Source organism: Alternaria burnsii, assembly GCF_013036055.1.
Source record: "Alternaria burnsii strain CBS107.38 chromosome Unknown 705, whole genome shotgun sequence".
NCBI classification, from domain to species: domain Eukaryota; kingdom Fungi; phylum Ascomycota; class Dothideomycetes; order Pleosporales; family Pleosporaceae; genus Alternaria; species Alternaria burnsii.
Window position 1 is genome coordinate 713,953 of NW_024066107.1, and position 23,098 is coordinate 737,050.

The 23,098-nt window shown below is 50.8% G+C and overlaps 8 protein-coding genes across 8 annotated transcripts; 3 read left to right on the forward strand and 5 right to left on the reverse strand.

The window, feature by feature from the left end:
* Positions 1-244: 244 nt before the first annotated feature.
* On the reverse strand, positions 245-4,584 carry GT037_000270 (uncharacterized protein; the record flags this gene model as incomplete). Its single annotated transcript, XM_038925317.1, has 6 exons — positions 245-822; positions 881-1,504; positions 1,664-2,437; positions 2,497-2,593; positions 3,718-4,156; positions 4,208-4,584. The coding sequence occupies 6 exons, from the start codon at positions 4,582-4,584 to the stop codon at positions 245-247; spliced, it is 2,889 nt and encodes a 962-aa protein (XP_038791173.1).
* A 770-nt stretch (positions 4,585-5,354) lies between these two features.
* GT037_000271 (uncharacterized protein) lies at positions 5,355-5,999 on the forward strand (the record flags this gene model as incomplete). Its single annotated transcript, XM_038925318.1, has 1 exon — positions 5,355-5,999. The coding sequence occupies one exon, from the start codon at positions 5,355-5,357 to the stop codon at positions 5,997-5,999; it is 645 nt and encodes a 214-aa protein (XP_038791174.1).
* Positions 6,000-6,031: 32 nt separating this feature from the next.
* On the reverse strand, positions 6,032-7,863 carry GT037_000272 (uracil permease; the record flags this gene model as incomplete). The annotated part of the gene is made up of 3 exons (XM_038925319.1): positions 6,032-7,261; positions 7,317-7,546; positions 7,605-7,863. The coding sequence occupies 3 exons, from the start codon at positions 7,861-7,863 to the stop codon at positions 6,032-6,034; spliced, it is 1,719 nt and encodes a 572-aa protein (XP_038791175.1).
* A 730-nt stretch (positions 7,864-8,593) lies between these two features.
* GT037_000273 (uncharacterized protein) lies at positions 8,594-10,393 on the forward strand (the record flags this gene model as incomplete). The annotated part of the gene is made up of 1 exon (XM_038925320.1): positions 8,594-10,393. The coding sequence occupies one exon, from the start codon at positions 8,594-8,596 to the stop codon at positions 10,391-10,393; it is 1,800 nt and encodes a 599-aa protein (XP_038791176.1).
* Positions 10,394-10,509: 116 nt separating this feature from the next.
* GT037_000274 (alpha beta hydrolase fold protein) lies at positions 10,510-11,431 on the reverse strand (the record flags this gene model as incomplete). The annotated part of the gene is made up of 2 exons (XM_038925321.1): positions 10,510-10,837; positions 10,896-11,431. The coding sequence occupies 2 exons, from the start codon at positions 11,429-11,431 to the stop codon at positions 10,510-10,512; spliced, it is 864 nt and encodes a 287-aa protein (XP_038791177.1).
* A 392-nt stretch (positions 11,432-11,823) lies between these two features.
* On the forward strand, positions 11,824-15,407 carry GT037_000275 (clavaminate synthase-like protein; the record flags this gene model as incomplete). The annotated part of the gene is made up of 5 exons (XM_038925322.1): positions 11,824-12,116; positions 12,165-12,777; positions 14,110-14,236; positions 14,292-14,473; positions 14,523-15,407. 5 exons carry the CDS (start codon positions 11,824-11,826, stop codon positions 15,405-15,407), a joined length of 2,100 nt encoding a protein of 699 aa, XP_038791178.1.
* A 3,046-nt stretch (positions 15,408-18,453) lies between these two features.
* GT037_000276 (g protein-coupled receptor protein) lies at positions 18,454-21,012 on the reverse strand (the record flags this gene model as incomplete). Its single annotated transcript, XM_038925323.1, has 4 exons — positions 18,454-18,702; positions 18,806-18,828; positions 19,422-20,223; positions 20,287-21,012. 4 exons carry the CDS (start codon positions 21,010-21,012, stop codon positions 18,454-18,456), a joined length of 1,800 nt encoding a protein of 599 aa, XP_038791179.1.
* Positions 21,013-21,357: 345 nt separating this feature from the next.
* Positions 21,358-22,944, reverse strand: GT037_000277 (adenine nucleotide alpha hydrolases-like protein; the record flags this gene model as incomplete). The annotated part of the gene is made up of 3 exons (XM_038925324.1): positions 21,358-22,056; positions 22,105-22,498; positions 22,715-22,944. 3 exons carry the CDS (start codon positions 22,942-22,944, stop codon positions 21,358-21,360), a joined length of 1,323 nt encoding a protein of 440 aa, XP_038791180.1.
* Positions 22,945-23,098: the final 154 nt, after the last annotated feature.

Here is a 23,098-nt window from a genome sequence, read left to right on the forward strand (position 1 = left end):
CGCTTTATATCATTAGACTGAACACATCACTGCCATATTGAGGGAAACCTTTTACTGGCGTGTTGTACAGGAAACAAACAGAAGACCTGACGAAAGGAAAAAATTGGTAGTTGGGTAAGAGATGGTGGTAGGGAACAAATTGAGCAGGCGTTTGATCATACTGCATTACTACATAGAAGCTGCATAACAGCTGAATACACTCATTTCATACGATTCTTTGCTTCCTCTGTACTTGTAGTCTCCTTCATGACCGTGGCGCGTACCCAGGATTCTTCGGTGGTGCGTCTATCCAAGCGGCCATCTGATAATTCGCCTGGTCTGCCGCCGTCAGCCTAGTGCTATACGGTCGACCGCCAAAGATGAAGTTTTGCGGAAACAGTGGGTTGAACGGCGCAGCACTGTGTATTTCTTCAATTTCCTCTTTCGATAAGGAGATGGCCAGTGCGGGTACCATTGCCTTGACATGCTCCACAGTCTGCACACCCACAATAGGGAATACGTGAGTGGATTGATGGAACAAGTATGCCAGTGCCATTTGCTGCAATGTAACACCCTTCTTTTCTGCCATTTTCTCGAGGACCTCCGATACTGCTATATCGCTCTCTGATGCATTGTAAAAGCCTTTACCAGACTTTGGATCTTCTTCTGCAGCCTTTCTTGAGGAGGTCGTAGCCAGTTGGCCGCCGCCGAGCGAGGCCCAAGATACGATTGCTAAGCCTTGGTCCTCGCACATGGGTATTATCTCGGCTTCCATATCACGGTAGGCGGCGTTCCATCGGCCTTGGTAAAGAGAGAAGGGTGTTAGGCCGTGGCGGCGGGCGTCTGTATGACAGGTTAACGATGGTTCAAGTGGAGGGTTGTATATACTCGCGGTACATACATTCGTTTGCTTTGACAACTATCCAGGCTGGCGTATCCGAGACCCCGAGGTAGAGGACCTGTCTAGCCATGACAAGTGCATGAAGATGGCGCATGATCTCTTCCACATTACCACCAACATCCCACCAATGTACGTATAATATGTCGATGTAATCAGTCTTGAGCTTGCGGAGGCTGTCTCGAACTGATACGTGCATGCTCTTTGCGCTTGTGCCTGTAAAGTTGCTCTGCAGCGGTTCGTTCTCCCGATTGTAGGCTCTGTAGCCCGCTCCGTACTTAGTTGCGATCACCATCTGGTCTCTGTTGTTTCGCTTCTCCATCCACTCGCCGATAAGCTTCTCAGATTCTTCCGAGTTGTAGGTATTCGAGGTATCGACGAAGTTGCCGCCGAGGTCAAAATAGGTGTCCAGCAGAGAGTGGGCATCCTCACTGACACCAAACAGTTTGCTCCACGAGTTGCCAATACTGATTCCGCCTAGTGAGATGGGTGAAACCTTGACGTTGGCAGCGGGCGACAAGACGCGGTGCCAGCCCAAGGCGGTCTTCGGCTTTGGCGGTGGTGCGAAGGGGTCCATATCATCCGCGCTTCTCGAGGGACAGCAGTCTAGTCGCTGTAGTTGGCAACCTGAATACCTGTACTACAGATACGATGCAGCGTGTTCGCATTGTATAGGTATGGTTTTGTCATCTCGAGCCCATGGCGTCACGCATGCATGGCCCACTTCCACCTGCACTCTGCTGACACCCTTGTCGTAACTCCGTTAGCGGAACTGGTCTGGCAAACTCCTTTGTATCGTGTTATGCCACTGCTGTGGAGTAATCGGCTTCTCGCCTCTTGTTCCGCGCCAGTAGTTTGTGGCTTCGTACACTTCGGGGCATCCGCTGAGCAGCCAGCCCCACTTCTCCAGGAATATGGGATCGATCTCCCAGCTGCGATGATCTTCGGGAGGACCCCATACTATCAGTATTGGTCTGCGATCTAGATGGTTATACTCGCAGACATCGATGCATAGCTCGTCTTCATAGTCAACGGGCTCTGTTCGTTGAAACGCTTGCAGCATGTTGTCGCGCACCTTGGGCCAGGGGAACAGATCGAGCCAGGGGTGATGCTCTATGGAACTTTGTAATTCAGTGGGTTGTAGACATGCAGGCCATTCCGCTCCAGCTCCCAAACCCAAGAGTGGACCCTGCTTGTTTAGTGGCGAGATGCCATACCAATCATAGTATTGTGCTGTAACCCCCAGTAGGTCTGCATTTCGCGCGAGACCACTAGCTACGTTATACTTGAGAAGCAGTGGTAAGTGTGACAAAGCGGGTGTCCCTTGCATGTAGCTGGCATATGCATGTTCGGAGAAGCGCTGCATGAGCTCTTTCACTTTCGGATGAGCGGCCATGCATGACTTCCGCATCATTGTGCCATCCGGCTCGCTGGAACCATCTTGAGAAGCATCGGACGTGCTGCCTTCACGACCCGATGCATCGCTCTCATGGGTATCGTCCGGAACGATGACACTACGTGGCTGTTTGATGATGGCATTCTTCTTTTGGGCGCGGTTTCCTGAGACGTGTTAGAGTGTATCCTTTGTTTTTGGTGAACTGTCTGACAGGGCCACTCACTCCGTGCTCGCTGGTTTAAGCGGTTCTGCAATTTTCGCCTTTCAACGGGATCCGTCACGCCCATCCAATCTTCTTTCTCGCTGCGCAGCTCGGGTCGCTGAGATGACCAAGCTAGCTCAACAGGAGCGCCTGATAGGCTTGAATCTGATGACATCGGAGTTGCTGACATTGCGGCAAGGGAAGATCGCGTTTGAGGTTGTCATCCTCCGAGCGAGGTACGAGCATATATGCAGATTGATGACGGTTCGCAAATCGGACCTTTGCGTTTGAGCCCCGCTTCGACAAACAGCATAGCCGCATCACGTTTTGAGGTGGTATCGAAGATTTGACGTCTAGTCTGCGCTGATGATGCTTCGATTGGCCGTCAGCAGCCTGCATAAAGTCCGCGTTAGCTTCCACTAGTGCCTGGGCTGATGCACCGGTGCCACGAGAACAGCGGCTGGACCCACAACCGAATCGTTTTCGCACTCGCACTCTCAATTCGGCTATGTGTAAAGAAAGAGAAGTGCGCGCTGTCCTGGTTGTAATCATGAACAAACATGAACAACGGAAGCCAAAGTCAGTCTCATCACTTGATCATACGTACGAAGCCTGTCGCGCAGGGTGTAGATATAGCTGGACAACTCACACAACGGTTCGACTTGTATAAGTCTCAAATGCTCGGATTCTTTGACTATCTCCGTTCATTGAATCTTTATCATACGGAGCTTGGCCTTCTTGTTGCCGATGATTCCTAAGCCCGACGGAGAAGATATTACGCATGCTTCGTGGCTCAGTCAGTATCTTACGTCCTGTTACGCACCGGATCAGCAGTTTTTGTAGTTTTGATTCGTTTCCACGTGTAGTGGTCGTATTTCATTTATTGGTTTTATGGCTTGATCACCGAGAGTCAGACAGACTTCCTCGATCGTGTAAGCTTGTCTTTCCATCGTTCTCGTAAGGGCCAATAAGTGATCCTTCTACCATGACCTAACCTTCTCATTTTCACCCTTGCGACACTAACGGTCCGTAAATTTGTACGTAGAGCGTTGCTAAAGTTATTTAGTCACGCGCCCGTAGATTCGCAGCCCATCAGATACAGGACCTCTGTCGTAGAAATGCTCACATACATCTCCCCCGTCGTCGTAGACCCTAGCATCGGACAACTCAAGCACTTGTGCTCTATTTATCAGCAGCAGGGACGCGGTCGAGTGGAATGGTCTCGTTATCCCGGATAAGTACTGCTGGCCGGTCAAATTCGAACACGATCTCTAGTGCCGGCCTGCTTTGGGTAAGAAACTCAAGGAACTCGCGACGGAAAGCCTCGTGGTAGACGCCACGGAATTCGAGGTATCGCAGCTTGGGTACGAAAGTCTTGTCGTTCAGCCATTCGAGTGTGCTGTTGAGACGTATGCGCTTGGACTTCTGGCCTTGGACGACTGTCAGGGTGACGGATTCGATGTTCGCACAGTTCTTGAGAATAGTTGGGAATGCGGTTCGAGTGAGCTTGGATGTGCCGTGGAGAGCAATAACCTCTAGTTGAGGCAGGGCTTTGGTGAGTTTCTCCACGCCCGCACTTGTGATCTCAATTGCCTCCTTCCTTTCGGCGTCACCGGCGACGAACACACGGACTGCACTTCGGAACGTAGCGTCTGCATTCGCGATGACGTCAATGAGGGTGCTGATTATGATCAGCGAAAGTGACTACAGTTTGGGACAGAGTCAGCCATACTCGTCTAAGTTGATACCTGAAGCGAAGACCAGCTTCTGAACAGGTTTCGCAGTGCTATCAAACTTGGTAGATGCATCTACATGTAGCGTCTGCTCATCGGAGATCGCAGCGGGCTGATACTCGATGGGCTGCCCTTTTCTGGCCTTTGCACGCTTCTCGAATTCAGAGTACTTCTCAGTTGGGGGTTGAGCCTCCAAACGTGCATCCCATTTCTCTTTTGGCTCTTCCCAAGGTCCATAGGGCTGGGTGGCTGGAATCTCCTCATCAGGGCTCGTGTCCGACCCCGCTTGTCGCTCCTCAATCACCTTGAGGCGTTGGAGCTCCCTCTCCTTCTCCTTCTGCTTCTTCTTCTTGGCTGATCCGGATAGTGGCGCCATGATGTCGTTTGTAGGTATACGACGTTTTGTGACTTGAAGAAGCCAGGTGTCGAGGTATGGAAAGAAGAGAATACCAGAAGGCGGGGGTTCCCCACAATTTTCATCCACGTTACCGTAAGAGGCTTAGGCACCTCGCGACCCTTTCGCAACTCAAGCTTTACACCCCGCATGCGTTTCTCTCTTGTCCTCACCAAGCGTTGTAGTCCCATTACTACAACTACCGCAATACGTCTCAAAATCTCACAGTCGCGTGCTGAGACGACCGGCAAGCTATCACCCCTCTTACAGTATCAGTGCTGAGAAGACGATGAAGTCAGGGGGACTGAGTACATCATATGGACTGGCAACTCTGTTCTTCATCTGAAATTTAGGTTTACCGGGACTGCTATAGATGACTGGCTCTTCAGACCCATTTGATTGGCTCGCAGGAATGACCTGACCGAGAGCGAGCAGGTTCGGAGTAATCTCTTCGGATACAAGATCGATTGATCGGAATGTCTAGTCATCCGGAGCAGTATTGTCCGGAGAAACCACATACAACAGTACTGTTTCTTGAAAGGAGACTACGCGATACCAGCATCGCCGTTTCTGAGCTTCCTCATACTTCCTAGCGCTGGCCGCCTGAGGGAGCAACGTTGATGACTCATATGAGTCTAGGCTTCCATACGTACCCCGTTGACGCGTCCAGTGTATGTTCATAAACAAACCCATGGCAGCGGAAGCCTTGGTTACTAGCAGGCATCAACAGAACTCTCTCCTCAAACTTCATAATGTCACCATACGACTTCCACTTCTTGACTCCTCGCCTTTACCTTTCCTACTGCGACCCATCATCTGATGCACACTGCGACTTTGTCATCGAGCTCCTTCACGGGGCTCCCTCTGTTCGACGGCATCCAAACATTGTTGAAGAAGTACCAGATCGTGAAGCTGCCACGAAAATTATAAGCAACGGGGATGAGAAACTCCGCACGACGGGCTATGGACGGTACCTAGTCAGCTTGAAACCATCCCCACCGGAAGAAGAAAGGCACGCTGGCATTCCGTTCTCACAAAGGAAACTGGAACATATCGGTTATGTCACCATGCAACTCGGTCGTGTTCCAGGCGAACAAGCACCTACCATACCGGACTTGGGCTTCAACATGATTGAGCGTTATCACGGGAAAGGGTATGCGACCGAAGCCGCACAAGGTCTGATCGCCTACTTCAGTGAGGAGAAGGGCGTAAAAGAGATTGCAGGTCTGACTGACCCCGATAATGAAGAAGCGCAAAAATTATTTAGAAGATTGCGTTTCAAGAACCATGGGGTGAGGAGTATAAAGGGTGTTCGGTGGTCAGGTGAGGAACTCGATGTGGATGTTTGGACCTTTGGATTGGAAGATGGCAGAAAGCTGGAGGACTTTGGGCTCTAGTCCAATCCAAATGTTTCCCATTATATCGTCTTCTATCTGTCTTGGACTTGACTCGAAGATCGAGGAGACGCGTGTGTCCCAGCTTCAACCTTAGAGCCACCAGCTTTCCCGTCGAGTGATGGACTTACTGCCTCAGTATCAACCTCAACCCCTTCCAAATACTCAAAGCCGGTTATAATTCGTGGAATGAGTGTCTCCTCAGCTGGGAAGAACAGGTTGCAAAAGTAGTACAAGAATATGGACAAAAAGAACCCATAAAGCCAATTGAACGTGAAGAGATTCTGTAAGCCAGCTGAAAGCTTCAAATTCGGGTTCACTTTGTTGGCCAATCCTGGTAGTAGAGGGATGATGGTGACGAATGTGGCAACCACAGCGCGCCAGTTTGTACCATAGGGACCATATCGGTAGATACCTCGTGGATCATACAAAGCGGGCACGTCGTACCTTCTGTGCTTGACTAACCAGTAGTCGGTGAACAGGATACCTGCCATAGGCGCCATGAAGATGGCGTATGCGCTCATGAAGTTCAGGAACGCTTTTCCAGAAGCCACGATAATCCAAGGGCATAGCGCCCAGCCACCAACGAAAGCCACAAGAACGGAGCCGCGGCGCACGTTGATGTACTTTGGTGCGAGTGTCGTGACATCGTTAGCAAAAGAAACGGCATTTGCACTAATGTTAACGCTGAGTTGGCCGAGTAACCAGATCGAAGCGCAGAAAAAAGCTGCTGCACGACCACCAGAAGTGTCCATCCAGGTATCGATGATTTGCAGTGGTGTCCAATAAGCCGTGCCCCAGATTTCCTGGGCTGCCGATGCGGAGACAATCCCCATAAGAGCGACCATGGTCTTGAAGAACGGAATCACCGGCATTTGCCAGTATTGTGCTTTAGGATCTTTGCTGAAGCGTGAGAAGTCAGAGATGTTGACAGCGAGAGTGCTGTATCCACCAGTGATGCTAGTCATGCTTGATAGCCAGAGCCAAGCTCTCTCAGCACCATATACTGAAGCCGGACGCGTGAAAAAGGTCCCATTGCCACCTGCTTTGACAGCAACCCACACAGTCATTCCAATAGCCACCGGCGGCAACAATACAGTCTTTACCCAGAACATGTATTGTAGCCTATGTGTTGGAATGAGAAGAAACGGAAACTGGATGAGCCAATACAAGAAGTATGATATCATCCCAGCTGTGGTAAGACCAACAGATGCGGGCAGGTGATTTGGAACATCCCGGAAGCTTGGCCAGATAGCATTCAATATCTGAAAAGGCAAGTCAGATTATGTCGTATACATCGTAGCTTGCCTAAAAACGTACCGCAGTGACACATGTACCTCCATTGGCGGTTTGTACGCCGAACCAAAACATGGCTAGGATACCTCTACTCACGACGGCAAAGTAGCTGAACCAGTATCCGAAGCTAGCACGAGATGCGATAGGAAATGGGATATGTAGATTCGAGCCGATGGCGCCATTGAGCACTGTCGGCAGGGCGTTGCATATGCCCGCCACAAGCGTTATAAGCACAGCGTCAGTCGCCGTCAAACCTGCCACTGTCAGTATGACATTCGCAGAATTCGACACAGAGAAAGTATGAGCGCTTACCCAAGGTGAAAATGGCAGATCCTGAGCTCCAGGTTGATATCGTGACAAGGTCACTGAACCAGTATGTTACAAAGGCACTTTTTCCCCACGTGCGTTTTTCTGGAGGCACTGGCTCCATGTCCGCGTTAGTCCATACATCAGGTGGTGCGATGCTACTGTTCTGTTTGGGAAGCCGCCAGCTGGATGGTTGTGTCACCCGGAGCTTGACCTTCTCTTGTGCCGCATGGCTGCGATTGCGCAGGTTGACTGGTGTCAGCATGATGATGAAGCTGCGTAGATTCAACACATCGTCTGACAGCACAACACCCTATTTGAACCCTGAGACGTTTGCGCTACATACTTGAATCAGTATTCAAGATAGATAGGCATGCTTACGTTCCGTCGCACTGAGGTGAAGATGGGGTAGCCTAGACTGGCCTTATCATCCGAGTCAACATGATTGGACCGACAGGCATCGCTATCGAAGATTGCGCATCCCTTGTACAGCTCGCTATCGCGTTGCTGCATCCGATGAAAGGTGTTCCGGTTGTACTGAGACTCGTTGGGATGATATGCAAGTGTACGCCACCTGGACAGGGTGGTGCAGCCGAACCTCGGCCGGTGTCGCGCTAGGTAGCTCACGCTTATCATTTCTCCCATCCCCAACATCTCGCATCCTCCGTGCTTATCATTAGGACATTTCAGCTCTCTGGCACCATGGCGACGACCACATTCGCTCCGAACCTATCATTCAGTCTTGCATTGGCATGTCGGCTCAACCGCGAAGTCGGCTGACTTGCACAGCTTGCGCAAGGAGGAAAGTCAAATGCAGCAAGACGGTACCCTGTGACAACTGCGTCAGAAGAGGCCAACAGGATACCTGTGGCGTCGACAACTTCCATCGCGATATAAGCCCTCTACTACAATCTTCGGAGTCGAGAACCCATGAGCTCGACTATCTGCGACAGCGAGTCGCACAGCTCGAAAGCGAGACGAGCCAGCAAAACTCCATGGATGTTAGGACCCCGCCATGTAGCCTGCAACCCGATACACCACAACGTGGACTTATTGATGTGTCTGTTGATGGGCCCGACGACTCGGCCGTCTCGAGAGATGCTGCGACAGTGTTAGAGTTTCTGGCTTGGGGAAGACGGAAAGACCCCGACTGCCACACTGTCGCCTCTCTCGAACCCGCCGATGATGCACCCCCTGGAGCTGGGTCGGGTATACTAGAGGACTTGTCGCAACTTCCAGTGCTTCAGCTTTTACTTCCCAGTTCAGACCAAGTGCAAGAGTTAGTTGATTATCATCGCAACTGTCTGCTGTGGTATCACGGCAGCTACTTCGCGCCCACTTTCCAGGCACAACTTCGCGACTTCTACGACAAGCACAACGGACTCATAGATCAGGCCTCTATAGATCTCCAGTGGGTGGCTCTATTGTTCTCCGTGCTCACTGCAAGTCTCGTTTGCGTACCTGATGTACGTGCGCAATCATGGGGCTTCGATCAGATTGAACGACAAAAGCTGTCGCGGCGATGGTACCAGGCTATATTCATCTGTCTTAACCGCGCAGACTACACGAGCAATCTGAGCATTCTATCGTGTCAAGCCATCGCCACGGCAACTGCTTCTGCTCATCTCCTGGGATTCAGCACGAAGCAGAGCATCCATCTTGCCACCGCCGTTCGCATTGCACAGTCTTTGGGCATCCATCGTTTGGGGCCAGATGCCAGTGGAAGCGATGTAGCAAAAGAAACTGGTCGCCGGGTATGGTGTCAGCTTTGCAGCCAAGACTGGTTCAGCATACCTTTCTCGGAGAGCTATCTCGTCAGTCCCAGGTACTCGACATCTGCACCGCCTTCGAATAGTCACGATCATAATTTGCTTGCAGTAGATCCTGACATACCTACCATCACTAGCTACTCTCGATTTCTGCGCGACATCGCAATAATCATGCCCCAGCTCCAAGATGGCCTTATCTCATCTAATACTCCCTACACTCGTTATGAGAAAGTCCTGCACTGGGATGCACGACTTCGCGGTTTAGCTACCCGCGAAAGGCCGTTGTTCATGAAGAATACACCCTTAGATCCAACCTGGCCAGAGTGGGTACCTTGGGCGCGACGTGCTCTAGCCATCACCTCAAGTCACAAGATCATCATGATTCATCGCTCTTTTCTACTAGACAGTTTTGCCAACCCCGCCTTTGCATTTACCCGTCGAACATGTCTAGCAGCCTCGAAAACGATCATCAAAGAGTACAAGTGCCTCATTGGCGAAGATGGCCCTACTTTATGGATTCATCAAGCATTCGCCGTCGCTGCATCCATCACCTTGTTACTCGATGTACTCCATCGCGATCTGCATGACAATGAGGGTTACGAGCACCGCGAACTCGCTCAAGATGTAATGCAGATCCTTCAACGGCACCCAGAGAGCATGATCGCTACGAGAGGTAGCAAACTTCTTGAAGCTCTGATTGGCCAGACGTCTCAGGATGCTCTAGCTCAGCGAGGGAGGAAACGCAACAGAGACGGTACACCTGTTACCAGATTCGACGTTTCGGCATTGGTGAAAGACTTTTATCAGACGAATAGCGGTAACAGAAACTCTCCGCCAAGAAATACGGCAACATCGCCCTCTTCGATCGAGCCGCGTTCCACATACCACTCGCAGCAGTGTGATTCGCTCACCGCAGGTTTTGGACAACTAGAACCTAGCTTTTCGTTATCAGCTTCTGGTTTAGGCGGTACCAACTATTTCGATGATCTCTTATATCTAGCAAATCACGACTTTGCAGGCACATAATTTACTGCTAGTACCCGCTCGTTGTGGTATACATTTTCCCAGCGTAATGTGGAATGAAAGTCATACCGAATGCTGCTTTTTCTGATCATTTGCACAAGTATGCAGCATTTATCACCTTATTCAGCCATGGCTTCGAACAGCTGTTGTACCGCTCTCTCAACGCCAGGAAGGTCCTCCAATATCGGCTGATGTCCACTTTGAACAACAACTACGCGGCTCCTTCCTCCCACCAGTGAACTGAGATCGTTCGATCGCTCCACTGGGCTGATCATGTCCTTGTCTCCAGCCACGAAGACAATAGGGCAGGTAATATCTTTGTATTCTGGGTCAATGTGACTAGTAGCCACGATAGCTTCACATGTCTGCGCATAAGCTTCAGGATTCGAAGAGCTGACGTCAGTTCGTACAGCTTCTCTAGTAGCTGGGTCCACCTTTCGGAACTGACTATAAGTTTATCGTCAGCAAGTTACTAACCATCCACGGGGTTTAAAGCTATACATACGTGTCCTCGTAAAAGTTGGACTTGGCTGCGGCAGCCGCCGCATAGTTGATGCCTTCCTTCCTCACCGCAGCCGCAAGGTCGAGCATACGTTGCCGGACTGCGGGTATATGACCTGCTGCTCTACCAGGACCGATGAGCGTGAGGCCTCTAACGATTTGGGGATACCTTGCGGCAAAGTGCAAAGCAACAATGGCACCGAGGGAGTGTCCGATGATGACGACCCCGGATGAAGCTGGGTTGCTCGAATTTCCTTGTAAATATGTGACGAGATCGCCCAAGTCGGCGACATGGCCTTCTATAGAAAGTGGTCTTGCGGATTCTGTCAATGGCGTCTTTCCGAAGCCAGGGAAATCGACGAGAACGACGCTGTGGGTCTGGGGCAAAGAGGACACAAGTGGCAAGAATGTCTCGGTTGAGCCTCCCAACCCATGTAGGCAGATCAGAAGCGACCCAGAAGGGTTACCACTTTGCAGATAATGTGTCTTCGTGCCAGAAGCTGTGGTGAGGTATGAAGACGAGAGGGTTCGGGCGATCATATTGGAAGTATGGGAGTAATGTTACAGATCATGAACGAAGACCTCACATCTGTACAGATGAAAATAGAGATTTTGTATGGATGTGTTCTTGAATGATAGGAATGGTTCCGTAGTTTTCTCGCTATGTCTGGGGGTTTGTAAACAAGGGTACTCGGCCGAGATCCCGAATGTGGCTGATCGGATCCCGAGGTGGTATCAATCCACTCAACCCGCGATCGCCGCCTCGGGGTGAATATCATGCAGACGTACCCATGGCTGGTAGCTAAGACGTATCTGCTTAGACTACGCTGAGTATTTGATACTACCAACAATAATCTATAGACTATCTAAGGGCCTTCTTGGTTGTAGTCCGGGTATCTTAACACGAAATTCCTGTACAGTAAATCACCACCATGGTCGTCACAGCAGTCATAACTGAAGAGTCTAAATATCTGCATCTCAAAGCAGAGAAGCCTATCCTCGACCTTCCACACGCTGATGAATCCACTGGACGCATTGTCCCCATCAACCACGCGAAAGGCAGCCAAGCAGACTTCGGCGCAGAAATTTACGGGATCGACTTGAACAACTTTACAGATGCAGACTTCGCGTTCATCTCTGATGCTCTGCACAAATGGAAGTTGCTGGTATTCAAAGAGCAACCACAGATGCTGAGGCCACAGCAGCAATATTTGCTGACTGCAAAGTAAGTCATACACATATGCTAGACCTGACCGCGCTGACCCAGAATCAGCTTCGACCGCGAGGAGACTACCGGTGGCTTTGCGCACGGGCATGACCCTTTCCTTACCCACCACAACGGCGTCGACTTTTATGGTATTCCCAAACGTCCAGCGATCCCCGTGCAGCCACAAGTTCATATCCTTGGTCGTGGGCCCGTTCCAGAAGGCCACTTCGGTTTCCCACCCGGCTTCGAAGTCCAGGGTATTGACCACGAAGAGTTTCATCTTCCACCGCACATACCAGCGCAAGAACGCGAAGCTGGAGCTTCACGTTTCTACCAATGGCACTTTGACGGGTCTTTGTACGACATCCCTCCTCCACGTGTAGGCTGCCTTCTAGCTGTTCGTACCCCCAAGGGACCAGATGTGACTGTGCGATGGGAGGATGAGGCAGGGACTCAAATGAAGATGGCACCAGGAGCCACGGCAATGGTCGCTGGTAGCCGTGCGCTGGCTCTACTTGACGAAGAGACCCGGAACATCGCGATGAATAGCAGAATCGAATACGCACCACACGCTTTCGTGTGGATGTCCAAAGCGCATAGCACCCGCCTTGGACATTCCATCGAGACTGAAGGACTTGAGATGCCGCTGGACAGACTTCCCAAGTGGGACAAAAGTAAAGTATGTACCTATCCAATGGTATGGACAAACCCGAAAACTGGTGAGAAGTCGCTGCAAGTCCATGGTCAAGGTGCCTTTAAGTTGTACCTCAAGAGTAGCCCAAATGGGTCAGAAACAATTGTGGAGGACTTGAAAGAAGTCAGGGCGTTCCTTGATAGGATCATGCGGCCGGCATTGCAGCCTGAAAACATCTATGCTCATCCGCACAAGGAGCAGGATGTCATCCTCTGGTATAACCGGGCGCTATGGCATAGCATTACCGAGTTTCCGAAGTCGTATGGGCCGCGCGTGATGCATCAGTGCAACATAGCGGCCAGTGATCATCCTTCGGGTTGACGGGGGAGCTACCAATGTGTGTATGTGGAAGGAGAGAGTTACTTGGTTTTCTGAAGTATGAAACAATACAAGTGGTCCTTGTTGAGATTCGCGTCTTAAGATGATCCCTTGAAGACGCCCAGGTGTGACTGTGAACAATAGTGTCGATGACGTATGGCGAGTCATGCCACAACCACTAACTCCCCAGCCACCCTATGCGTCCATCTTCAAATGTTCCCTACGGCACGGCTCTGCAAGCATTCTTACTTCGGCTTCTTCCAAGCCACGCAACAGGATAGTGATGTCATCATTTCGACATGACCACGGCTACTTTGCACGGCACCCGTAGCGCGTCCGCACCGTGAAGAACGCGTCGCGTCGCGTCATGTCAGCCTCTTAGATCTTCTCTATACGACACACCGAGGACAGACATTGCAAATCCTCTGCCACATCTGTTATTACTTTCCCACGCGAGAAGGGCTTATCAGGTGTGCATCGGCAATGGGTCGGAAGGCCTGCAACAATTGATGTTGTTGCCAAATGCGACTGGCCACTGCCTTCGACTCTAATGACAATATAACCTCGATCAATTCACCATATCAGGCATCACGAGGAAGTCGGCCGAGCACGGCAAGATTCACAAGTTCGGGTTTCGGCCGAGATGCGCTAGCTGATAAGATAACATGCTAGCGACTTCTAGCAGAAGGTTCCCCTCACGTTCGGCAATGCATCAACATAGTATTAAGAACATTTTGGACAGGGCTGCGATAAGATCCGAGCTCTCTGTCGGTGATGCGGGGACGACGTTCGAGTAAGAGTGGGTAAGCGGACATCACTCCAGACTTCAACATATATGCAGTACAGTAGTCATGCATCTAAGGACCATATTTGCAGACGTGTATGACATCTGGCTTCGCGTTTTCACCACTTGAGCTTTCGCTTCTTCTCTTCAAGGCTTCTCAAAGGAGACCATATCGGAGGAAGATAGCTGGTCACCAAACTTCACGACATCGACAGAGAATCATGGCGCCTGGTATACTAGCCCCCGAGCCGACCTTCACGGTCAAGGAGATGGCGAAAAGTACCAAGGAGAAGCACAACTTTGGAGCAATTATTGACGATCTCGACCTTGATAACATCAGTGGTGAGTACAACACCGACCCGATGATGAAGTGTCGTAAACTGACACTCTGTTGTAGACTCCGACGTGAAGGCACTATCTGATGCGATCTGGACCCATAAGCTGGTGGTTGTCAAGGGCCAGAAGGATCTCGCACCCATTAAACAATGGGAGCTTGTCACACGCTTCGATCCTAAAGCACCTCACGTGCACTCCCACGGCGATGTGAAGACCTTCCACAAGCAGGGCGGCTTACTTTCGGTATGAAAACCTCCATCCCAGAGTATGCGTCATACTGATTTGCCTCCAGAAAGGACGTGATGTTGTCGGTATACCTGGTGCAGAAAACGTTCGTCTAATCGGCAAAGGCTACCAGGGAGCAGACCATTACGGTATCAAAGACACGACGATCAAGAAGGAAATCGCGCATGCATGGCATGACAAACCGCTTCCAGCAGAAGAATATGCCTCAGGCCATACACGCTTCCAGAGATGGCATATCGATGCACCACTCTACGCCCGCGATCCTGCGTGGTTTACAACGCTCCGCTGCATCAAGCGACCTACATCCCCTGAACTGACCATACATTGGGATGACGGCAGCGGTTTGACTATGACCACCGAACCTGGTCTGACCGCCTTCTTCAGCAACGTCCAGACATACAACATGATGACAGAGCAAGAAAAGAAGATTGCTGATCACTCATGGGTCGAGTACGCACCTCACCCTTACCAGTGGATGGGTGACTGTAAAGCTCAATCGCACGGCCTAGGCGTAGTAAGCCAAGGTAAAGAGAAATCATTGGAAGACCTTGGCCCCTACGATGAGAAAGACATCAAGCGCTACCCAATGGTATGGGTCAACCCCGTGACCGGCGAACGAGCTTTCATGGTCCATGGTATCTGCGTCCGGCGAGCTTTTGTTCGCTCCAGCGAAGACGAGGAACCGACTATCATCGATGATGTAGCTCAGATAAGGGAGTGGCTAAAGCCCATTCAGGAACGCGTTCTCAAGCCTGAGTACATCATGCTGCCGAAGGTAGAGGAGGGTGACATCATTATGTGGGCAAACTATCAAATGTTCCATACTGCGGTTGATTACCCAGATCATTGGGGTTCGAGGACAATGCATCAGGCTAACATTGGTGCGAGTAGTGGGCCAGTTGGACCGGTAATTGTTCCTGGTGTTGCATAGAGGAAGGTAGTAACTTAGCATGGCACCAGCGAATATGGAACATGAGAACTCAGTCAGTATGCTTCACAATATCTCTGTTCACGGAGATGACAACACGTGCAATCTTTTCATCCTTGCATTACTGTATAATGATAAGAATATCTACATCGCCATATTATTCCGTCTTTATAACATCATCCAGCCTCAGTTTAGATATCAGAGATGAGAAGATATATCTTTTGGTGCCTGACAATAACTGTTCTTTATGTATGTCATGCCATCTTTTCTAGTCTCAATGCAGCTACCCGAATAGCCTCTCATTTTCCAGCTTTGTTTAAGGAGCAATCGATAGCAGAAAGCGTGTTGACTACATGGGTGGACAGGCATCATTAGGACAAGGCAGCGTGATGTTGATGTTGCCCATAAAAAGTTGGTTTATCGTAGCAATTGTCCTAGTATGAGGGGTAGGTTGCGCCGTAGGGTGCGTCGTAGACTCCATCATGTTCTTCATCGTAGAGGTGGTGGAGTTTGCGGTAGAGCGGCTGGCAGATTCAACACCTAGAGGAGAGGTCAACCAAACCGAGCTCACATGGACTACCACTTCTTCAACTTACCGTCTTGTCTAAGGCTTTTGCTCCGATAGCGTCTAACAAGGTGCCAGATGAGAACGACTGAAGGAGGACAAGCCACAAAAAGAGTAACGATAGCAATGATAGCCTCATTCGACAGGGACGGCATATTTTCTAAACAGAATAGAAAATGAGTGAATGTAACGATTACAAATAACTCAGCTAACAGGTAGTATATACAATCGAGATGGAGATTTGGGCGTCGGTGCTACTGATTGTCGTCCTGAAGATGTCATATCAACAGCGGTTAAGGACCATCTTATGATGAGTTCACAGATGTGCATTGCCGAAACCAATGCCATATCCTCTTGAAGAGTTAGATCAATATGGGCTCTTGGAAAAGAGGGCCAACGATTTTGACATACTGCGCCTCTTTCCAGCAGGCTGGAGCAGCTATCGTGAAGATGCATTTGCTCGTACAACCTGCCCGAGTATGGGAAAGGGTTAGGATAGCGTGCGGATATATTTTCTTGTACAACCTGATCGAATCAGAAAGAGAGTTACATAACATGTGGCCACGTTTCTCTGCATGTCACCGATGATGTTATAAGCTTTGCGCCTCGTCACTCTCTTTTGTGCTACCACAGAGCTCGTTTGAGGGAACGAAGAAGGGTTCTGGGTTAGTGAAAAACGGAGTTCAGCGAAGGTATGGCATAGCTACCAAGATGGTAGTAATGCTACAGAGTATGAGACACTATGCACGTAACGGCTGCGCAAATTCTGTTGTCTAAGGTCCCATTTCCGTGTCTACCTGATTGACTGTCATAGAATGACTTACACCTTGCAGACGCCGAGTTTTCCGGAACTCCTAAACCGTTGCCGGACTCAGAACTTCGGGAGTTGATGAGAGAGTTACCGAGATTCCGAGCGATATCGGGACGGAACAGAGGGAGGTGGGTGTAGGAGAGCCCGACAGTTAAGGCCTCCCTAGGATTAACACCCACGTGTACAACTCACCGGCAGGCTTACCGGAAATTCTGATATCTGCTGTCAACACAGTCTACGCGACTCTTAGGTCTTGTGCGACCAAGCCAGCCTCATGGCTTCGATCGAGGTTTGTTGTCTTACAAGGTGATGTGATTACCCTAGAGATCGTTGGGAGTGACAGCTTCTCGAGAACGCGCGCGTCTCATTTCTTTTGACCAGGTATGGACAGCAGCTCGAGTGCGGTCATTGTCTCTTCAACATTCCCTGAAGGTTGTGCTAGTATCTGGGTGACATCGGTAGCGATGCGTTTAGGGGACGAAGTGACGACCTTGCGTGACATCTACGCATTCCAGGAAGGTGAACGATAGATCTTGAAGATAACTCGCCGAGCGACTCGATCCGGCTGCCAACAGGTGTGTGCCTTGCCTTTTGCCCCAATTCCAAGACACTAGGCGCAATTGAGTATCTAGCTCATGTCGCTTCTCTCCATGTGCGTGGTGTCGGGAGATGCGCTAGACAACGATCGTATAGGGGATGCAACTTCGCTTGACAGCAATCATGACGGTATGCCTAATTTTAGGGCATACGGAGGGCAAAAAGTAGCTAGACGCATGTGTTGAACGCACTATAGAGTCGTGTCAAGTACAGCTTGTCTCGCTGTCGCTCTTCCTTGCATGTTCATTCACACTCTACCCTCATGACCAAAAAAATGGCAAAAAAGAAGGTACTGGACGCTGTGGGAATTGAACCCACGACCTTTCACAAGTACGCACGTTTGATGATGCGAAGCGACTGAAGAGGAATGTTAGGATGTTGAACGATAATGAGCGGAAGTTCGGTGGTGTCTTACAAATCATACCCCTAGACCAAGCGCCCTAGTGAGGATTGATGGCAAATGTGTCGGATGTATAATTAGAGTACTCGGCAAAACCACGTCCGAAGCGTAAGTGGACTAACGATGGAAATGGCATGTCGAAATCCTTTAGTGGGGTCGGATCATCAGAGCCGCGGTGGGCAAGGTAAGCATGGCGGGGCAGTAGGCAGCGACTGAATGCGGGAATGCAAGCCCTCTCTAATATTATTTCTAGTTGCACACTTCGTAGAAGCAGAACAAGAGTATTCACTAGCCTAAATATAACGGAGATGCATATGATCTAGATGATGTGTTGTTTGTAAGATCTTACAATGCGTCTGGCATACGCCTCAATTACCGTGTTATTTCTTCTTAAGATGTCAGACACAGAGTGGGTAGACTATAGCACAGAAGAGTACGAGACATATTTCGACAAGCACAAATAGTGCATCTCTATAAACGTACAGTCATAAGCATCAATCACGCAAACAAGACACAAGGACAGCACAAAACATTGTTATATGAACATTATCATTCGTTTATTCATTCATCCTCAAGACCGCCTAATGATTTCACATAGGTCCTACGTCCGAGTCCTGGCTTATGATGCCATATCGAAAGGAAGGTATCGCAAACTTCAACATTTCCTATCCTCGCTTTAGACCTTCTTAGAGGTAGTCTCCTCGGCGTGCTTCTCCAGAGTGTGTTGGGGGTTTGAGCTCAGGCTGTCCTTGGCGTTGTCGCTGGCCTTCTCAGCGCCCTCCTTGGGGCCGGCGCCTTGTTGGTTGACGTTGTCGGAGGTCTGGCCGGATTGCGCACCGGATTGGCGCTCGGGCTCGGGGGACTGGCGGCCGGCGTTGGGGGCAGACATTGTGATGGGTGGTGGGTATGTGAGTTGTTTTGGTGGCTGAATGGCAGGTTAGTAGATGAACGTTCAGTCGTGTGGAAGTAGTTGGGAGGTGGATTCGAGGTGGCTGGCTAGCTAGCTGAGAGCTTCAGGATAAACATACAGTTGAGTAGTTGTACTTGTAGTCTGTTCGTCGATTAGCCAACACTCGTGAAACTTCACGTTGATTATTGAAACATACCTGTAGTAGAGCTTGTGAAAAGATGTGAGAGTGTCGATGGAGTTGTCCTCCGAAGCTGCCCCTCTGCCTCTTTTCATGCGCGAAGATGCCCCACTAGGCCTGACGTCACATAGCGAAACGCGCTTGAATCGGGCAACATCGACGTCAACTTTCAATCAAACAGCGCGCAAGGGCCCATCGCGGGCTCGCGGGCCAGGGGATGCAATGCTTAGCAAGCGCGTGTGGTGCTTGCTAACAGGTTCGTTTGTGGTTCATGCAGCGATGCCCGGCCGGTGGCTGTTATCACTCAACGCGTTGGGCGCGCCTCTTTCCCCATAGGCTTCGCCGAGCTGTCCGGACATCTCGGTGGGTGTGCCGAGAGTGCGAAATGTTTGTACAGCGTTGTATGAAATTGTGATTAATGCATTTATGTTGTCATGAGTTGATGATTACGTGCTTCGCTTCGCTTCGCAGATCTATCAGGCATTCTTGCCCATCTCTATATCGGCATCACCACCATCACCGTCGTCATCCCATTCTCCTCCTTTGAGCCGCTTACCCAGCCAAAGACCCAACACGGTAGCTGCACAGGCAGTCAAGAACCAGCCTTCGAACCATCTCTCCGTGAAGCCTGGTTCTAATGGCGCACCCAATGCATCACCGATCTTGCTCTTCATCTCAGGAGGCAAATTGCTCCTAAGAAGTAACGCTGAACTGATTACATAGGTCGCTGTGATCTGCGAGATGATGAGGGCGAAATTTGTTCTAGCGTGGTGCAGAAGACCGGGCACTACTCTGGCGAAGAGATAGAAGGTCTGGAGGACGCTGTTGAACGATAATAGTAGCATCACGCCAGAGAGGAGGAAGGAGATGGTGCGGCTCCACGCAACTCGGTCAATAGTTGGATCCCAATGCTTCGCTAGTAGGGCGAGGACGTTGTTGATAGGATCGTTGCTTGCGAAGCTCGCATTCGGAGATGAGAAGCGACGCAGGGAAGTGACAGTGGTCGCAATGATGCGGTACGCACAGTATATAGCGAAAATGTACGAGACGATGTTAAACAGCTTCCCGTTGGCAGTATGTGAGCGCAGTTGATTTTGTCGACGGTTTTGGAGCACCGTCAGGGAGTTCTGAAGTGTATGGCGCATAGTCTCGAGGCCTTGTATCTCAAGCTGTAGAGTATTTCGCTCCTGGACGTCAGGGTTTCCGCGGATCGATCCTACTACGCGACCCATGAAACCTTGTTGAGGGTTGTCTGCAAGTTTTCGTTCAACGGCACGAAGTCGGCTCTCTTTTGCCAGAAGCATGTCGTTTGTAGCTTGTATGCCGGCTTGCTTTCGACCGATATCCGACTCGGTGACCTGTACCAGATTAGTATATGTCGAAGGCGCCTCACACTACTAAGACGGAATTCGCGGGCTTACTGGGCGGTATTTGACGCCGAACGTGTGCCAGAGGGCAGATATGGCAGCGAATCCGGCTAGTGAGGCCATCAGACTGATGCCGATTATGCCAATTCTTTCTAGACAACCCTCGCTAAATGTATGATCATGCTCATATGATTCTTCATGAAGATATGAGCCTAGTAGTCCTCGCCCAAGATACCAAAACCCTGCCAGCCATACTGCCAATCCACAAAGCTCCAATGCCCATGCTGCTCTGCGTCGACTCTTCTGCTCTCCATTAATGTTCAGGCCCGTCCCTGATATGATCGAGTGGATTTCGAAAGCCGGTGTTGCGACGACAAGAAGGAAGAGCAGGGAAGGTAGCGTGATCTTGAGGGCTAGTGTTCGTGTGGCGCGGTTTACGGTGTTGGAGATTTCGCAGAGGATAAGTTCGGCCAGTACAGCCGAAAGGGCAAAGTTGGTCGAGAAGATGATGCTTGCGAGCGATCGCGCACTTGGGCGTATGCGGTTCACAATCGAGGTCCTTTCGCGCTGGATCGATCCAGGCAGCCGCGCACCGTCATGATGCGCTTTGCGATCCGCATTGCCAGACAAGATAGGGAAGAGCCTCTGCGACACGACAAAAGCGACAACCAAGAAGGTAAGAATGAAAGGTAGCGCCGATACCGCCACTTTCATCGGACTCCGGTGCAAGGCATAGTCCGGCATGCACTCGTCGCAGTCGTCTTGGAGAATCGGGAACATCGGATCGGCGGTTCAGGTGGTCGGGAGCTAATGCGAGGTTGCTTGGTATTGCCAGTTCGTCCTGGTTATGGGAGAGGTGCGTATATCCATCGATTACGCGGCACGGTATGGATACGTTGACACATTGAGATCCTGTGAATGTGTAAGGTTACGCAAGTGAGGCAATGAGGGACCGCCGAGGCTGGGGAACCGTAGGGGACGCGCATGCATGTCCTGGCGCCACAGCCACATGAAACGACGTCACGCCGATCAAACCGGGGTCTGGCAACAGCTTCCGAAACACCACAATTTACCGTCTTCAGGGCTGATGTGGGGAGCCTCATATCTTGGGTATTAATGCTAACACTACGCGCCTTCCGAGTCTCTCTGCGCCAAAGAAATGGCTTCGGACTTTTCCTGTGCTCCACTGGTGAGACTGTCCATGTAGGACATGGACGTATTTCCACCACCTGCATCTCCTTCGCCAAGGCTTAATTTCTCCGTTGCGCCTGTAACTTTATCCACAGCGGAGATCCCTGAAGTTGATACCCCGCCTTGATCGTCCTCGTCCTCGCTGCTAGATTGACTACTGAGCTCAGGACTGTCTAAGTTTTGTAGATGTGGGCTCTTCATCATAGGACCAGGACTTCGAGGATCATCTCCAACCAAAGTACTAGTACCGGTGTCCAGTTCATCCTCGCTGCTGTCTGGCGCTTGTTCCACCTGTGCCAGAGGATGCGTGTCCGCTGCAGGTTTGGGTGCGGTCGCTGCGCCTCCAACTATCGCTGCCTCGTCCTCGTTCGCGAAGAAGCTGTTGCGAGGACTATTGAACTCGGGAAGGCTTTCGCTCTTCGCGAGGATTTCTCTGTAGCCTTGGCGATCTGGATCGTTTGTGCGCTTGCTCTTTGCTTTGTCGCGTTTCGATGTGGGACGGACAACGATGACAGGTACTGGTGAATGCTGGAGACAGTACTTGGACACGCTACCCGGAAGTAATCCCTGGAATCCACCTAAGCTCTTGCCTCGAGTTCCGACCACAAGAATTGCGGGTTCGTAGAGATTGATCTGGACGGTCATCAGAGAGAGATACAGTTAATCCATGATCAAACTCACCATGTCATCGATAACTTTGTTAACCTTGCCAATTGAAAATTCCAATATGAGGTTGATCGCCTTGTTGTCGTGATTCCGGCTCTGTATGTCGGCCATGGTATGCTCTGCCTCTGAACGATATCGCCCAGTCTCTACGCTTCGCTCTCCGGCTATTGCATCTTCCTTCTCCACCACTCTGAGGCATACTATCTCATCCCCGTCGTCGACCAGCTCGTTTATGAGCCATTGCAGAGCATATACTGAGTACTCGTTCTCGTCGAAGCCACATAGGAACGTCCGCGAACGCTTGGTGTACTCGTAGTCTTTGTGTTTGGCGATCAATGTAAAAGAGCTCTCCTCGATGAAGTCTGCAGGCTTGTCGAAGGTGTCGAAAGATACACGAGGTTGGAAAACGCTAGACGGCGAGGTCAGCATGTGGTTCCACGACTTTGTAATCACCAGAGTGAGACGCCGCCAGATCGAGTGCTTCCTCTGCATTCTCCGACATACTGGGAGCATACTTCGCCATTTTTACTCCCCATAAGCACTTGGACAGAAACATACAGGAGCAAAGATGCGCCAGCACTCGGGCATACGGGAAGCGCATGACATATGGTAAACCAGTACTTACGGTGGAGGCGGCGGTGATGACAATCGACGTCGTTCACGGGGCCTGGGGGCGCCTCTGGGGAGCGACGAATTTCTGTGTGCCAAAAACTGGATAGAAGGCTGCCGTACCTTGTCCTGCGCGAGGTGTCCGCCAGTCGGGAGCTGCAGCGGGCTCACTTTGTAAGATGCTGAGGACTTGCGAGGCGCTGGAGACGCATGCCGGCCGTCCCTCGACGTGGGGGACGCGCTCATAGTGATGTTGGAGTGAGATTACGGGCACGAGGTCCTGCACCAAGTCCAATCAGGCGAGCGGAGTGTCAGTGAGGTCCGACCGCGAGAAGCTTGCTGGCGTGGGCTTGCGCAGGCGATCGGTGCTGCTGTGCGTCGTGGGCAGGGTCCTTGGCGC